Consider the following 17,471-nt stretch of genomic DNA (forward strand, 5'->3'; position numbering starts at 1 on the left):
GAGTTTCTCAACCTTACCTGTGTGATTCAGTTACCTGGGGAGACTTTTAAAAATCTCGACGTCCAGGCTGCACACCTCAAATCTATTACATTAGAATCTCTGGAGATGGGACCCAGGCATCAGTACTTTTTTTTCTTTAAAATGTTAAAAAAAATTTTTTTTTCTTTTTGTGTGTGTGTGGTTTAGTTTGTGTTTTTTACCTTTATGGTTTGGCATCCTTTTTTTTTTTTTTGCAGTACGCGGGCCTCTCACTGTTGTGGCCTCTCCCGTTGCGGAGCACAGGCTCCAGACGCGCAGGCTCAGCGGCCATGGCTCACGGGCCCAGCCACTCCGTGGCATGTGGGATCTTCCCAGACCGGGGCATGAACCCGTGTCCCTTGCTTCGGCAGGCGGACTCTCAGCCACTGCGCTACCAGGGAAGTTGGGCATCCATGTTTTTAAAGCTTCCCTAAGTGATTCCCATATGCAGCCAAGGCTTTAACGCACATGCAGGTGAGACTAATGAAAAAGACTTACTGTGCAAACGTGAGGGTTTTGCGTTCCCCATAACAGTCAGATCTGTAACCAGCCGGTGTCCTCATTCTGAGCCCTCCCCATCATCCCTCTTCCTTTACACTTATTTCTGTCTTGGCGGTCACGAATTTCTCACGGGCTGTGTCCATGAGGATCCAAGTTCAGGTGAACTATGCTCTCATTTCATGACAGCTGTACTTTTCCACTCATGAACTTTGGACTGAACTTCTGTGCCTTGAAGGAGTTTTAAGGTTTGAGAAAAGCAGATAGTTGAAATAAATCCTTAGGAGGTTGCAAATCACCCTGAGCCAGAGCTGGCCCTTCCCCCAAATCACAGGAATGTTGAGACACGACAGCTGTATGGCCACCCCACCCTCTGTCAGTGAACATGCTCCCCCCATACTTTTGTACTCTCATCGTTGCCCCAGTCAAAACTCCAACCACATTTCTCTCCAGTGCTCCCTACCGGAGTAGCTTTGAAAAAGCGCTTGCCTTGTGCAGGGGGCGCGGGTTTGTGCCCCAGTCCGGGAGGGTTCCACGTGCCGCGGAGCGGCTGGGCCCGTGAGCCATGGCTGCTGAGCCTGCGCGTCCGGAACCTGTGCCCCACAATGGGAGAGGCCACAACAGTGAGAGGCCCGCGTACCGCAAAAAAAAAAAAAAAAAAAAGCGCTTGCCTTCAGCCCTAACTAGTCTTGGTTTCTGCTTTGACTGTTTCATTTCTGGGCAAGGTCATGTCACAAAATCATCTGGAAAAACAGTGTCTGGGGATGCCCACCCCAAAAGTATCTTTTCCTGGGATTTGGCGGTAGTGGGGTATAAAGTAGCACACAGGAGGGCAGATCTCACCATTCATCTCCATTCCCATCTGTTCACCCTTCCGTTGCCCACTAACCTGGCGGGGCTCTGTGGTGGGTTGAACCAAAATACTCTGACACACCAGTGGATTGCAGTTATGTATTCAGTTTTCTATGTTCCTGAATAACACGGGCCATGGGAAGGGGGAGAGAAACGCTGAAAGAGCTGCCGGGCTGGATACCTGACTCTACTAAGTCCTGGGTTCCTACACTTTACAAAATCATCTTCCTACAGGCAAACCGGCTCCCACAGGGATAGCATGGGTTGCAGGGGTCACAGGGGCTGCAGGGATCACAGGGGTTGCAGGGAGACATGCAAGGGTAGCAGGGAGACTCGATATTGACACAACTGCCGAGCCCGTAGGAGTACGTCACGTCCTTCTCATCTACACACGGGGGCAAGCTGAACTCTTTGCAGATGTTCATGTAGCTGTACTTTTTCGATCCCAGGCAGTCGTATCTGTTCTCGCGCTCAGCTGACACGCACACCTTTCCGTCCTTCACTCGCACCTTGACTTGATCGGGTTCAAAGCCGCACACGTTCACTGATCCTAAAATGTTACTGCTACAGCAAGAGGAGGCTAGAATTCTATTTGTTGTTCTTCTCAATCTGGAATTTAGGAAAAAGAAAGGGTGGGAGGAAGAAGCTCAGACCATGGAACTCAGATACAGCTTAACAAGCAATATTTTTACCTCTTTTTTTTTTTTTAAAAAAACAGCAAAAGTAATAAACACTAGTCATTGTGAAAAGTCAAACTTTACAGAAGCGTGTAGAAGTAAAAAATGAGACTCCTCCCATGTAAATCACACTCCCTCACAGGTAAACCCCTGTTAACAACAGATGGGTGCTTGGCCTTCCAGATCTTTCTCTTGTATTTATTTTTAATTTTCTTTTTTTCTTTTTCCTTCAAGTTTTATTGAGGTATAATTGACATACAGCACCGTGTGAATTTGAGGTGTACAGAATAATGATTTGACAACATACATCATGAAATGACTATCACGATAAGTTTAGTGAACATCCATCATCTCATATAGATACAAAATTAAATAGAAAAAATTATTTTTTTCTTTGTGATGAGAACTCAGGATTTACTCTTTACTTTCATATATAACCTACAGCACTGTTACTTAATCATGTTGTATATTATATCCCTAGTACTTATTTATCCTGTAACTGGAAGTTTGTACCTTTTGACCACCTTTATCCAATCCCCCCCACCCCATCCCACTGCTCTGATAACCACAAATTTCATCTCTTTTTCTATGAGTTTGTTTGGTTGGTGGGTTGGGTTTTTCTGAAGTACAATTGATCTATAATACTATGTTAGTTCCTGGTGCACAACATAGTGATTTGACATTTCTATGCATTACAAAATGATCACCACATTCTCTTGCATTTAAATCTCAGCTCCTCCTCTTATTAGTTATGGAACTTTGGGCAGGCTCCTTAAACCTCTCTGTGCCTCAGTTTCCTCATCTGTAAAATTGGGACAATAATAGTAACCCATTTCTAGGGGTTTCATGAGACTTAAATTAGTTAATGAATGAAAAGAATCTATACTAGTGCTTGCCACGTAGTTAGGATGCTAGGCTTTTGTCTGTTGTGTGTTTTTTCTTTTTCTTTCTTTCTTTTTTTTTTTTCCCCACAGTGTGCCGTGGAAAGTGCTAAGCCATTAGAGGCACTGTTTCATTTGACCCTCACAAGAACCCTGTCATGCAGGTGTAATTGTCACCATTTTGTAGATGGGGAGTTGGTGAAGGTGGTGAATGGCAGAGCCTAGATTCAAATCCAGGCTTGTTTAATGCCTAGGTCATGATTTTAACCATCAGTCAGACTGAGCTCTTGGCATGAGGACCTCATCAGCCTGGCATCAGCCCTGCATGCTCTGGCCCTGCTCAGGGACCACTTTCTTTCTAATTGCCTGATCCTTCCAAAGACAACCTAATGCTCTGAAATGCTCTTCTTTTTATCCCTTAACATTTTTTTTAAAAATCTGTGTTCTAAGACTTACTCCTGGCAAATCTTTTGGCCTCCAAAGGAAGGTATTGGCATGTATGCTTTCTAGAAGCTCTTCTGGTTTGAGGAGTCTAGACTGTGATTGGGTGATTGGTTAGAGATACATTTTTAATTCTTACTTTTTTTGCTGAATTTTTTAATACACTTCTTTTTGTTACTTAAGTTATACAAGTTCATTGTAAAAAACTCAGAAAATACAGATAAGCAAAAAGAGGGAATATTTTTTTAACATACCCATAAGCCCTGTTGTCTTCTACAGGAGATGGATCTGGGAGCCAGATCTACAAGCCAAAGCTGGCTCCCAGATCTATCTCCTCCTCTTACAATATGAGTCTTGAAGTATAAGTTTGTTGTTTCTGTTTTGTTTTTGTTTTTGCTTAGATTCCCCCTCTTCCTCTATTCGTATCACTCCAGCCCCATCCCCACTGCAGCAGCTGAACAGGGGTCTCACAAATGTGGGTCTTCAGGAAATTGCCCCAAAGTCTTGGCTAGACAAGGTTTCTTCTTCCTTTTGCTTTTAGGCCAGGGGTTATCAGTGGGGATGTGCGGGTTTAGGAGAAATTGCAGGAGTCTCATTTTACTCATCAGATTTAACTCTGAAGTTGCAACCTGACTCCTGCCTGGCAAAGTACCTGTCACCCCACATGCGATTTTCCTTGGTTCTTTGGGGTTCTGGGCAAAGAGAGATGGCCTGCTCTACTAGTTATCACCAGGGAGGAACTTAGTCATAGTAAACAGAGGCAAGTCAGCCTCTTTGGTTGGTGGCAGAAGGCTCTTCGGAATGCTAGGGAAAAGCAAGTGGGCGGTGCCATCTGTCTGCCACTCTGGGCTGTCACCTCTTCTCTCAGCTGAAGCTGAATTTCACCTGAATGTATGACCAAGCTCCTGAATGCGATACTGCCCACAGCAAAGGTGAGGGATATCGCCAGCCATCTTCACAAAGGTATGAATCAGGTTCAGCCGGCTGACTATTCTAAAGTAATGAGGATGATGAGAATGCCTCTCTCTACTCTGAACCAAAGGGAGGCTGGACTTCCTCTGGTTTCCTTGGAGTACTTTACTTTTTCTCCTAATTTAGACCCCTCCAGAGACCCATTAAGCTCAATTGTTCCTTTCCAACGCATCTTTCCCTCTCTTCTTTCTTCTCCTTCTTCCCATTTCCTGCCTTGTCTCTCTCCTCCTGACTTTTGGTAGATACTGAATAAGGGTATCAGAGTGGAGCAGAAGGGAGCAGAGTGGCACGACACAGGTGCATCTGAACACCTGCGGGTCTTGTTCAATTACAGGCGTCTGGGCCCCACCCCCAGACTTTCTGATTCAGCCAGTCTCGGGAGGAGCCAATAATTTGCATTTCTAACAAGTTCCAGGTGATGCTGGCTGCTGGTCCTGGTCGGAAGATCACTCAGGACCACTAACCAGGTGATTAAGCACAGGGATTCCAGAGTCAGGCAAACCTGGCTTCAGGTCCCAGCTGTCCCATTTCCTGATGATCACGAACATTGCCCTGACTCTGGTTCATCATCTATAAGATGGCCACGGTGTTACAAGGATTAAATGAAGGTGAAGTGTTGGGCACTTGGTTTTCACTCAATAAAGGGTAAATTTCTTTAACAGGCTGTACCAGGCTCTGCTTTACACAGACTTCCCTGAAATTCAAGGCTTTAAGCGACCAGGCCCCGAGTCCTGTGTCATTAAACACTAAGGTCAAATAATGGACATGCATTTGGCCTGGATGGGCAGCAACTCCTACTCTTGCCACCCCGAGACCTCTGCATACAAAGAGATTGTGATGAGAGGGGACCAAGGGGCCCAACTTGCTTCCAGCTCTGCAGGGACACAGAGGGAAACAGTGGAACTCTCCTCTCAGCGGGAAAGCCAACCAGCCACCAGCCATAAAGTAAGTAAAGCCATAAAGCCCCGGAGTTCCTCTCTGCCGGCTCCCAAGGTGTGACTATGCCCTGATCTTTGGGTCAAAGGATGGGGGATGGAAAGATTCCCTGAGGGCTTAAGACCCAGGAAGGCTAAACCACAAAGAATGCAACCCTGAGGGCTAACAGTCACCAGCCTCCCCCAGTGAGAGTGATTCAGTGAAAACTTCATACTCAGAGCGTGAGGGGTAAACAAGAAACCAGAGGGCAGGTTTTTGAAGTTTTCAGAAGATGGTACCCTTTGTGGGGGGCTTTTCAAGGGAACTTCTTGAGCCACAGGCTACCCACGGATACTTGGATGAGCAGATGGAAGCACAGTCTCAGGATGAGTTTCCAAGCACCAGCAAAGGGCACAGGGCTGAGCCCAGTGCATTCCTAGGCGCAGCTGCAAATCAAGGTTCATGTGCCCGCAAGGACTAAAGCCAGGTGTCAGAGCCACTCTGCCACGGGGTAATTAGATAATAAACTCATAACGGCAGGATTGAGGAGGGGCTGACTTTGCTTCTGGCACTTGAGTACAGAAGACAGGAAGCCCACGAAGTGTGGAGGTGAGTCAGGTGCAAACTTACAGCAGGCTGGTTGCATGGCTTCTTTTTTTTTTTTTTAACATCTTTATTGGGGTATAATTGCTTTACAATGGTGTGTTAGTTTCTGCTTTATAACAAAGTGAATCAGTTATACATATACATATGTTCCCATATCTCTTACCTCTTGCGTCTCCCTCCCTCCCACCCTCCCTATCCCACCCCTCCAGGGCATCGAGCTGATCTCCCTGTGCTATGCGGCTGCTTCCCACTAGCTATCTACCTTCTTACAAAGGAAACCAAATTCAGTCACTCCAGTCTCTCTCAACCAAAAGGAAGGAAGAGTCGGAAAAGGCGAGTGCTTGGGGTGCAAAAGGAAATTTGGGGAGGAAAAAAGAATATCAAAGAAGCTAAAGAAATGAAAGGACTTACTTGGGTTTCTACTAATGAAGATACGGCCAAGGTATCTTTTGAAGCAACTGCTCAGTAAACAATGAAAAGGAATTGGACCTTCTGTACCCAGTCCAAAAACGCACCACACGCGCGCGTGCATCAATCAAATAACACACACTCAGGAAGGCTCAAATGACTCTTGGGGGGAATTATATGGTTATTCAAAACTTCTTGCCCATTATTAAAGGAGCACCCAGAGACAGAGCACATAGACTCTCACACAGAAAGACAATTCCAGTGGGGTCATGGCAGCTATAGACCAGGGAATCTTACTTCCCCACTGGGCAAAGAATCTTCTGGATAACACAGCCTGGCATCTGAAAGCACATGTCATAACCTAACCAAACTGCTATCTTTCTCTTTAAGGGGTAAAAGGTCATGTGAATACGATTTCTCCATTCTAAAAGCCTTGGACAAAGTTTCACACCAAAGATTGTTTTTTAAAAAATTGAATCAACATGATATTTCTGGATCTATTTAGTCATGGACTGGGAGCTGAGAGAGAAGAAAAAAGAGGCATTTCACTGAAAAAAATATTAATGTAGGAGTCCTCTGGGATTGGAGCTGGATCAGGGTTTAACATTTTCATCCATATTCAGAAAATTGAATATTTAGGTTTGCAGGTAGTACTAAGCTTTTCAGGTTAGTGAAATGTCAAGCTGTCAGAAATAGAGCATAGGAGTGTTTCCCAAGGTGGTATGAATAAGAAGAAAAGTGGCTGGGGAGAGATGCAAAAGGGCAAGCCTGAGGTCATTTCTGAAATGGACCCTGTATTATCAGTTCAGAGATCCAGGAAGACAACAGCAGCTTCATATACTGCCACAAGCAACAGAAAAAAAATTAGCAAAAAATCCAAGCATTGTCAGGAAAAGTATGACAAACCAGAGAAAACATTACCTCTTGTAAAAACCACACTGCCAAGAATTAAGCCTGAAGTTGTGTCCACTGCAGATCATTGAGACTCCCAGAGTAGGCAGAGGGCGCCCAGGTGGTGAAGAACTCACCTGGAGAGTCTGGAGAATAGGGACAGCCAGGAGACAAAGGCTGAGCAGACTTGGATCAAGGGTATTCGAGTATTCAGAGTCACAGGGAAGTGGACACACCTGCTCACAAGTAACCCTTCATTTAGACCAAGTACTTAAAAAAGAACCCCTGACTGACACTGCATGAAATTTATATAACTTGATACTCTAAGGAGTAAAAATTAAAACTGGTTCAAATTGAGTGTAGATGAGTTTATTGCCAATAGTTCCCTCTTAGACTATTGAGGGAGGCCCATTCCTGACCTTTGGTGATTGATGACCTGGACAATAATTGCCCTACTGCCGTTTCCAGGGAAACAACACTGTCACAGTTGTCAAGGGCCTCATTCTCTCTCTCTCTCTCTCCATCCATCCATCCATCATCTACTTTCTATCTAACTATCATCTATCTGTCTATCTAATCTATTTATCTGTCATCTGATCTATTAATCTATCATTGGGGTAGGAAGGATGTTGTTTAAGGACACAAACTGGCAGTGAGTAGTAAGTCGTGGAGCTCTAATGCATGATATAGTGAATATAGACAACAAATATTGTATTACAATCATTAAAGTGGTTAAGAGACTAGAACTTAATTATTCCAACCACTAAAAAGAAATGATAATTATGTAACACAATAGAGGTTCTAATTATCGCTACAATGGTAATCGTATTACAATATATAAATGTATCAAATTAACATTGCACACCTTAAATTTATACAATGTTATGTGTCACATAGATTTCAATACAAAAGATCATCTATTTGTGTCCTTTTAAAAAATAGTAGCATATTTAGTTTTTCTGCACCTTGCTTTTTCCACTTAATATGACAATACTTAAAATGCTTCATCAGTCCTTTTTACATTTACATATCATCCCAACGTATGGATGTACCATAATTTATTTAACCAGGGGACAGTGTTTTCAACCATTTTTTTTCATCATAGTAACAGACTAAATGGCATATGTAGACAGAAAAAGAAAGCTTTCTCAGGCAAAAAATAAAATGTGATCAAACCTCCAAAATTTTAAAGTGCATTTAAAATTATCCAATTCTATTAAAACCTTTTCAACTCTATTCTGAAAACTGCAGCTCTCAGCTCTGTAGTTTATTTGCACAATCTTTGCTACAGTTGAAGGGGGAGGCAGACAATAAACCCAATTCCAGATGAATTTTAAGTCATCAAGAGTTGGGGAGTAGGAGAAAGGATTTCCTACAAAACCATATAAATGCCTCTATTGTTCAATTTGCTCCCTTGCTCTTAAAGCCTCTGGCAAACATTAAGGATTTGATCAATTATTATTACTTCTCCCAAAGTCATTTCTGTAAGCCGAAATATACTCAAATCACTTTACTCATAACCAGAAAAAATGTTTATTTTGCTGCTTCCAATAGCTTTTTAATGACACCCCCTGTTTCTTTCTCTCATTAAAGCCACATTATTTATCACGTTGGCACTCCTGCTACAAGCCGAAAACAACCTTGCCAATCGACATCATTACACTGTCTTTTGAGAATCTTATAATTCCCATCATGGACCCATTTACTCTTCTTTTTTTAAATCTTTGTTAAGTCACCAGAGTCATTATCTTGAACCCATTTCATCTTTGCTCAAGTATCGATTGTCACACTTTCCCCCCCTTTTTCCAACTTAGGAAGCTAATATACCAACTATAAAAATCTTAGGAAGTTCTCTTACTTGGCAAGCTCTCTCTTTTCGTCTTCCATGGCTCTAATGGCTTTCCTCTCCAAACTTCTGAGAGATGGGCGAAGACAGTAAAGCTTGGCATCACACAGGCAACATGGGTAGAGATCACACAGGCCGCAGGACTGTGATCGCTTTGAATAGCACAGGCAGTGCGGGTACGGGTGCAAGTCACAGCAGCAATATGGGTGCATGTATAAGTCACATAGGCATCGTGTGCTGAGTTCGTCAATGCATTTCAACTGCCTTAGTTCTCTGTCCACCTTCTTTATGTCCCTTCTAACACTGTCCAGAAGACAACTCAGTGCAGCCATTACAGTCACACCTTATTGTTCTGTGAGTACCTTTGAGAAATGGCACTCGGGGGAGAAAAATTCTTCTAAGCTCTTCTCAGAAGTTTCTTTTAAAAAGAAATGAGGCACACATGATTCACTTACTTTAAAGCTTGGGTTCTATGACCTCACCACCCTCTAAGTATGTCATAGTCTTTTGGTTACCATGAGAACTGTGCACAGTCATGGTCTCCAGAGACCCTCCTTGGAGTTACAAAGCTGCTCTCAGAACCATATAAGATTTTATTCACCTTGAGTTGGGATGGGCCCCCCAAGTAATCACAGCTCTTTGGGGTTTATTGGGCTAAATTGAAATGTTCTTGACTTTTGTGTGTCCTGTGGACTAGCCACAACTATGAAGATCTTGGTGGTGGGGCTGGGCGGATGGAAGGAGCTGCCTGGCCCCTTGCTTTATGCCCTTCTCGCTCTAGCCTTGACATCTAGCCTTGCCCCTATACTACAGGATTCATTCTGTCCCCTTTTCCCTTTATAGGTGGAATGTAAAGAGCTCTCCCATGGTTCTCCTTACCAAGCCATCCTCAAGTCAGCCTTTGTCCTTGACCTTCTGAGCCCCAAGTCTCTGAGTCCTGCCCATTCTTTATAAGCTGGCATCCTGGCTGTCCTGGAGCCTCAGTTCTCCAGTGATTGGGGTCCTGCTCTTAAGCTGTCATCTCTCAGTGCTCAGAGTCCTGTCCTCAATCACCACCTCCCAGCAACTACACCTCTGGTCTTATGTCCAAGCCGCCAGATGACTTATTCCCAAGTGCTTCCCAAGTGTTGGTCCTTGATACTCATAGCCAACTGCCTGAAGTTGCTTGAAGCCAAATGTCTGAAAGCCCCGCTTGGGCCAGTTTTCTGTGCTCTCAGCTGGATCAACACGCTGGACCTGGGGCTCAGCCTCAGCCTTGGCTCGGGTACTTTGCTCCTCTGGGCCTTTCCCGTCAAACTGCTCTCTGCCTCTCGAATCCCCTTCTAGCGGACTAAGGCATAGGGTACTTGAGGACAAGTGGTTGGGTGTGACACTGGAGAGGGAGACAAGGGCCAGGTTTAAAGGGACTTGTGGCCTGCTAAAGAGTTTTAACTTTATTTTGAGCACAATGAAGGATCACTGGTTTTCGTTTCTGATGAGAGAAGTTGAAAGGTAGTCCAGCAGCCACATGGAAGGTGCAGTTCAAGGGGAAAACAGTAGCAGTGTCTTCTGCTGGAAGGCAAGAGACAGCCAAATTCTGGACTGGGGACCATAGTCATAGGAGTGGCAAGAAGGAAACCAATGGGCTCTCCTCCCTGCCACATCCACTCAGGCCCCACCCAATCCACTCCCCATGTTTTAGCTGGAGTGAGCTTGATATATAAATCTGCTACCCCTCAACCCTACTCCCCCCGCAAAGTCTTCAGAGTCTTTTCTGTCCTCTTAGAAGAAGGTCCAGCACCCTTACAAGGTGTTGAACAATAGGCCTCTGCCTGCCTCTCCTCTCCTCTCTCATCACTGTTCCTGTAATTCATTACACTTGAGTCACAAAGGCTTCCTTGAAGTTTCTCTCATTCCACCTCTTTCTGGACTTGTGCGCACACTGGTCTGTCTGCTTAGAGATTGAACTCCCCACCCCACCCCTTGATCTAGCTGACTCCTAAGGTGTTCTTTAGCTCTTCTTTTAAACGTCCTTCCTTCGAGGCCTTCCCTGTCCCCCAGACTAAACGCTCAGCACTCTGCATATTTCTTTCGCAACACCATTTGTCTGTTTCCCCAACTAGACAGTAAGCTCCATGAGGGCAGGGACCTATTTTTGTTCACCATTAGATACCCAACACAATGTCTGGCACAGAGTAGGAGTTTAAAATTGATTCACTGAATGACCAAATGAGTAAATTAAACAGAATTTAGTGACCAGAATGAGGATAGAGTGAGAGAGGTGTCAGTAATGACTTGTAGGTTTCTAGCTAGGCAGAATCATGGTGCCATTGACTAAGAAACACAGGAAGAGTAGTAATTTTGGAGGACATGCTGAGCTTGAGGTGCTAGTGACAACTTTAAGGTAGAAATGTGGAGTAGCTTGTGGCTAAGAGGGTCTGGAACTTGAGAGAAAGCCGGGCCAGAGATATCAATTCAGGAGCCACAATTCCATAAAGAGTTTGGCAAGGGGCCTTCCCTGGTGACGCAGTGGTTAAGAATCTGCCTGCCAATGCAGGGGACACAGGTTCCAGCCCTGGTCTGGGAAGATCCCACATGCCACGGAGCAACTAAGCCCATGCGCCACAACTACTGAGCCTGCTCTCTAGAGCCCGCGAGACACAACTACGGAGCCTGTGTGCCACAACTACTGAAGCCCTTGCATCTAGAGCCTGTGCTCTGCAACAAGAGAAGCCACCACAATGAGAAGCCCGCGCACCACAACAATGAGTAGCCTCTGCTCGCTGCAACTAGAGAAAGCCTGCACGCAGCAACAAAGACCCAATGCAGCCAAAAATAAATTTAAAAAAATAAAAAGTGGGCAAGATCCCTCAGGAGGAGGAATAGATTGAAAAAAGAAGAGGGCTGAAGCAGACTCCTGAGGAACAATGATAAGAAATGAGAGAATTAAAGGAGCTCATGATAGTTTCATAGAAGGAATAATCAGAGAGGTAAGAGCCCCTTATGCTGAAGTCCCCTGTGTATCACTAGACCAAGCCCAGCACGCCCCAGCCTTGACCTAGGGAATCCCTTTTCTGGGCAGATGAAGTATTTTAGTAAAGAAAACAGATTTCTCTGAAGATATTAAAATGGAAGGCTGGAGCCTGAGTCACATGGGATGAGTTAAAAAACAAAGGGGAATAATACTCCTGTGTGGACAAATGCTGAAGTCTTTCAAGAGTGATTCCATCCAATTCTGAAGGTAGACTGTGTTCATAGGAATATGGCCTGAGGGTTCATTGTGGGAGTTGTACAGATTTCTCTAGTTCCAAGTGATGGACTTCTGAACTCTTATATCACCATGAATTCCGTCCCTTAGCAAATGTCAGCAAAGGTTAAAACAAGCAAGCTCTCAGTTTTAGATTCTTAAATATACAGGTTCAGGAATTTAAGTACACACACATCTATATTATACGTGGCCCATTATGAAGGTAGTTACAGCTTTATTTTCACTAGGATTCTCCCATGATCCCATCCTCCTAGTAATTTCACTCTTTATCATGAAGCATATTCTTGACATCATTTCAAATGACTTAAAGGTAGTGGCGCCTGTAAAGATCAGATGGAAATATGATCCATTCATGTTAGAAGGACAATGTAGAATTCATCAGAATAAGCAGAAACCCACAGGAATGATCTAGAGTCACAGTCCCCTGAAGCATAAACACAAGGAGCTTCCACGGGCTCTAAAGTGGAGATGAGGGCCTTTCCTTACATAGGACAATGTCTGCGGAAGTTCCCATCCACCTTGGCTGGATAGAACCGCCTATGGGATGGAGGGCAGGCCTTGGCAACTTCCCAGGCTGGGCAAAGTGGATGCTTGGTCCCCAGTACTGGTGGAACTATGGACCCAAAAAGGTCTCCTCTCTCTCTTCCACCACGTAGGACAGCTAAAAAATTGAGAACAGTGACACTTTTACACTTTTACAAATCTTTCTGATGTCCATCTTCATAGAGGACGGCTGAAATATCTCCTTCTGCCTCCAAGCTGTTGCGACCTATTTTCTGTTGTGATATGTTTGCTTTGAGCATAAAAGAGAAGCCAGGGATTTCCCTTGTGGCGCAGTGGTTGAGAATCCGCCTGCCAATGCAGGGGACACGGGTTCGAGCCCTGGTCCGGGAAGATCCCACATGCCGCGGAGCAACTAAGCCCACGCACCACAACTACTGAGCCTGCACTCTAGAGCCCACGAGCCACAACTACTGAGTCCACGTGCCACAACTACTGAAGCCTGCACACCTAGAGCCCGTGCTCCACAAGAGAAGCCACCACAGTGAGAAGCCCGGCACTGCAACAAAGTAGCCCCCGCTCGCCACAACTAGAGAAAGCCCATGCGCAGCAACGAAGACCCAACGCAGCCAAAAATAAATTAATTAATTAAAAAAAAAAGAGAGAATCCAGCTTTACACTGATGTATAATTGGGAAAGGAAGGAACTCTTGGACCCCTGAAAGGGTTGTAAGGCTCATGCATTGAGAATCACTGCTTTGATTTCAACTTCCGGAAGTTACACAGTGCCATGGCACTTCAAAGCCACAGTAGCTAAAGTTTTCCTAAAACACTGTATTCAGCCTCACTTGCAGAGTTCCGTTACAGAGCTTTTCGGGAATCTGTGTATCCACTGATCCCCTTCTCTCAGGACTGAACCCCAATCCCACCTCACGGAGGGAAGATCGGGGAGACTCTGGCAGAAATCCTCCTAAGACAAGACCTGTCTGCCACCCTGGGTATAGGTTTCTGCACCGAGAGAGGCACCCAACAGCGGCTGGTCAGCCAGGTTCTCTTTTCTGGGACTTTGGCATTGGGGGATGCGGACTAAGGGACTTTGAACCCAGAAATCCAGGTGGTCGTAGTGGGGCCACCTCCTTAGCTGTGGAGCCCTTGGTCCTTCATGGCTTCCACGTCCTGCTTCGAGTCTCTCAGATGAGGAGGCTTCTGTTTTATCACATTGTGAGCTGATCATCTCGTTCAGTTGTTCTAGTAAGCATCCAACAGTCAGTAGCAACTGTGGGTCTCAAAAGAGCAGGAAGAGTTAAAATTTCAAAATCCAGTTGTGAATAATGCGTGTGTGTGCACACATGTGGGTGTGTAAAAGAAAGAAGGAGGAGAGAAACTGATTAATTATAAGTGATATTTTTAGAACCTATGTAGCAGGGTCCTGGCTTCAGCCAAGTTGGAACCCCTTTTAAGAATTTAATTGGGTCTGGCACAGCTTGTGGACAGGAATCGTGGGTCCAGCTAGGACCTATTTGCTTCTGGAGAAAAAATCACTTAGAGGAGGGGTGTGTAAAGCTCAGATTGGAGAGAGGCCTGGACTCCGAGTGCAGCGTGGCCTGATTCTATGGCCTGATTCTGTTTTCAGCCTCTATTACTATGTGCTGGTCACATGTTTGTCTGTTTGACCCTCTCGGTCAGCCCTTTGAGGTCGGTGCTAACGTCACTTTTTCACAGGAGGGGAATCTGCAGCACAGATCAGCCAAGTCACTTTTCTATGGCTACCCAGCTGGCAAGTCTCAGAAGCCTAAGGTGCACTGGCGACGACCCTGCAGCTCCAGGCGTAACCACCGTGCGGCCCGTCTAACCCTTCCAGGTGGGGGAAATTATATTCTTTTTTTTAAAAAATATTTATTTATTTATTTATTTATTTTTGGCTGTGTTGGGTCTTCGTTGCTGTGCGCGGGCTTTCTCTAGTTGTGGCGAGCGGGGGCTACTCTTCGTTGTGGTGCGCAGGCTTCTCATTGTGGTGGCTTCTCTTGTTGAGGAGCACAGGCTCTAGGTGCGCAGGCTTCAGTAGTTGTGGCTCATGGGCTCTAGAGCGCAGGCTCAGTAGTTGTGGCTCACGGGCTTAGTTGCTCCACGGCATGTGGGATCTTCCCAGACCAGGGCTCGAACCCGTGTCCCCTGCATTGGCAGGTGGATTCTTAACCACTGTACCACCAGGGAAGCCCAGAAATTATATTCTTAAAAGCTGGCACAAGAACTTGTCTTAGGGAGGAAATTCTCTTTATTCAAAAAAGAGTATGTGGGACTTCCCTGGGGGTCCAGTGCTTAAGACTTTTCCTTTCAGTGCAGGGGGTACAAGTTCAATCCCTGGTCCCCAGGGAGCTAGGATCCCACATGCCTCATGGCCAAAACAAAAACCCAAAAAACCCCACTAAAACATAAAACAGAAGCAATACTGTAACAAAATTCAATAAAGACTTTAAAAATGGTCCACATCAAAATAAATATATCTTTTAAAAACCCCCAAAAAGAGTAAGTGAAGGGTGGGGCGACCCAGAAGAGTGAACCCTGAGGGGACAGGAGCCAGGGCAGCGAGACAGCTCATGTCCTGTTCCTTAAAGACCAACAGACAGGACTGGAGGAGGTGAGTGGAAAGTGGGAGGGGAAGGAGGAAGGCCACATGGCTGTGGGAAATCCCTTAGTGGCAGGAGTGCTCTCTATTTAATGTAAACTTTATTGAAGAAGAACACACATATAGAAAAGTGACCCATCATAATCGTTCAGCCTGGTGAATTTTCATCAGCTGAACCTACATGTAACCAGCACGTCCATCAAGAAACAGAACATACCCCAGAAGCCCCTGTTCACGCCTCCTGGCATTAGCACCCACTCCTGCTCTCTAGCACCCAATACTCATTCTGTCTGGGTTTGAACTTTATAGAAATGGAAATATACAAAAACCTATCTACTCTTTGGTGTCTCACTTCTCCCAGTCAACATAAGAGTTGAGAGTCTCATTGTTGCCTATATTTGTATTTCACTCCTTTCTGTTGTATGGCATTCCCTTATATAAATACACCACAACCTAGTTACGCTTTCTATGTGGATGGACACTTATAGATGGACATTTGGGCATTTTTCATTTGAGGCTGTTGTTGGGACTATGGACATAGGGTCATTTTTGTACACATCTTGGTGAATATTCATAGTGTGTTTGTGGGATGGAATTGCTGGGTCTGGGTATAGGGTATGCATGTGTTCAACTCAGCTAGACATTGCTGAACAGTTTTGCAAAGTGTGTGCACTCATATACAATTGCTAGTGGGTTATTTTTAAGACTAAGGGAAGTCCAGTCTCTCTGTGAGTTGTGCTGCTGTGATATAAACCTGCATTCCCTCCTAAGCATCCAGTAATGCCTAGCACATCTCACAGATCACTTATATGAATGGCGGGGTTTTGTTTGTTTTGTTTTTAATAAAAATCAAAGAATGAGCTGAGGTTCATGGCAGGGCCAAGCTGGTGTGAAAAACAGAAAATGGCATGTGTGAGATGATGAGAGACCCACACAGCTGACTGGGACACCAGGAGCTTCGGCCCTGAGGTGACTGTGAGGGCGCCAGCCTCCTCTAGGGACCTCGGAGAGCACCTTGGGCACGCACAGAGGGGTCCAGCCTGTTAAGTCGCCAGGGCCAGAGGGATCCTAGCTGATTTTCAGATCACACACAAAAAAGGGGGGAAAACAGTCTCCCCACTTTGACCTGAAGCAGGGGATGGCTTTGGCAAAGCTCTGTCACCTTCACCCTTCAGTACATTAGCCGATGTGCCCAGAGCCAACGGGGAGGAGGTCCCAGCAGTACTAACAGAGGCATGGGGAAGCAATGCCCTTCCGGGAAGCTGTTAGAGGCAGCAGCAGTAGTGCTGGAAGCCCCAGGAGATGGCACCGTTGGCAAGGACATCAGAGTCCTCAAGAGAGAATGGCCCCAGGGAAGGTGACTTCCAGGCTAGACGACCAGAGTGGGCAGAGTGGTGGACGCCCAGTGGGACCAGAGAGGGCTGTCGTGAGCGTCTAGAAACATTCATGCAGAGCTCCCAGAAATAACTGAGAAAGACCCAGCAGAAGGCTGGGGTGCTTAACGGTGGGTGGGCGCCAGCCAAAGACCTGTGGTTTATTACTGTTGAAGTTATGCCTCCGGGGGTGCCCCTGGGTGACCGGGAAGCCAGGGTACAGTCAATACTACTAATGCCTGAGTGTGTGTTTCTCTTTCTAAATTTCATTTACTCCTAGTTTTGCAAACAAGTGTTTATCTCTCCCATAAATAAATCTGGAGTGCTGTTTTCCTGATGTTTCTCAAGGTTCAGTCCCCAGGCCCTGGCCTTTACCGCAGTCCTAGTTACGTTTTCCGCACAGCAGTGCGGTTCACCATCGGAGGCAGGGAACCGGGGTGGAGCCCGGTTCAGAGGCTGCAACAGCCTCCCTCGAACTTTCCCACGTACTCAGCTGGTGATGGCAAGAACAGATGGGCCTGTGGTCTTGGACAGGGTCTCTCCTGCAGCTCCTCTGCTCTCTCCTCACCCAGGTTGTTCTCCGTCTCTCCCCCTCTCACTCCTGCCAATTCCCAGGCTGGCATCTCTCCAGGCTCTTGGTTTCTTGAATTGCTTGCCTTCAATGACATTCACCTCAGCACCCTCGCCGCAGGTCCCTCCAGCCTCCATCATCTCCTGGAA

At 45.7% G+C, this 17,471-nt stretch overlaps 1 protein-coding gene across 1 annotated transcript; it reads right to left on the bottom strand.

The window, feature by feature from the left end:
• Positions 1-1,165: 1,165 nt before the first annotated feature.
• Positions 1,166-9,337, bottom strand: ODF1 (outer dense fiber of sperm tails 1). The gene is made up of 2 exons (XM_022584532.3): positions 9,018-9,337; positions 1,166-1,977 (listed from the first exon to the last, which is right to left on the bottom strand). The coding sequence occupies exons 1-2, from the start codon at positions 9,335-9,337 to the stop codon at positions 1,581-1,583; spliced, it is 717 nt and encodes a 238-aa protein (XP_022440240.1). The 3' UTR covers positions 1,166-1,580.
• Positions 9,338-17,471: the final 8,134 nt, after the last annotated feature.

This window comes from Delphinapterus leucas, chromosome 17 (assembly GCF_059928025.1).
Source record: "Delphinapterus leucas isolate spDelLeu-1000000601 "Yukka" chromosome 17, BTC_Dleu_Yukka2, whole genome shotgun sequence".
NCBI classification, from domain to species: Eukaryota; Metazoa; Chordata; class Mammalia; order Artiodactyla; family Monodontidae; genus Delphinapterus; species Delphinapterus leucas.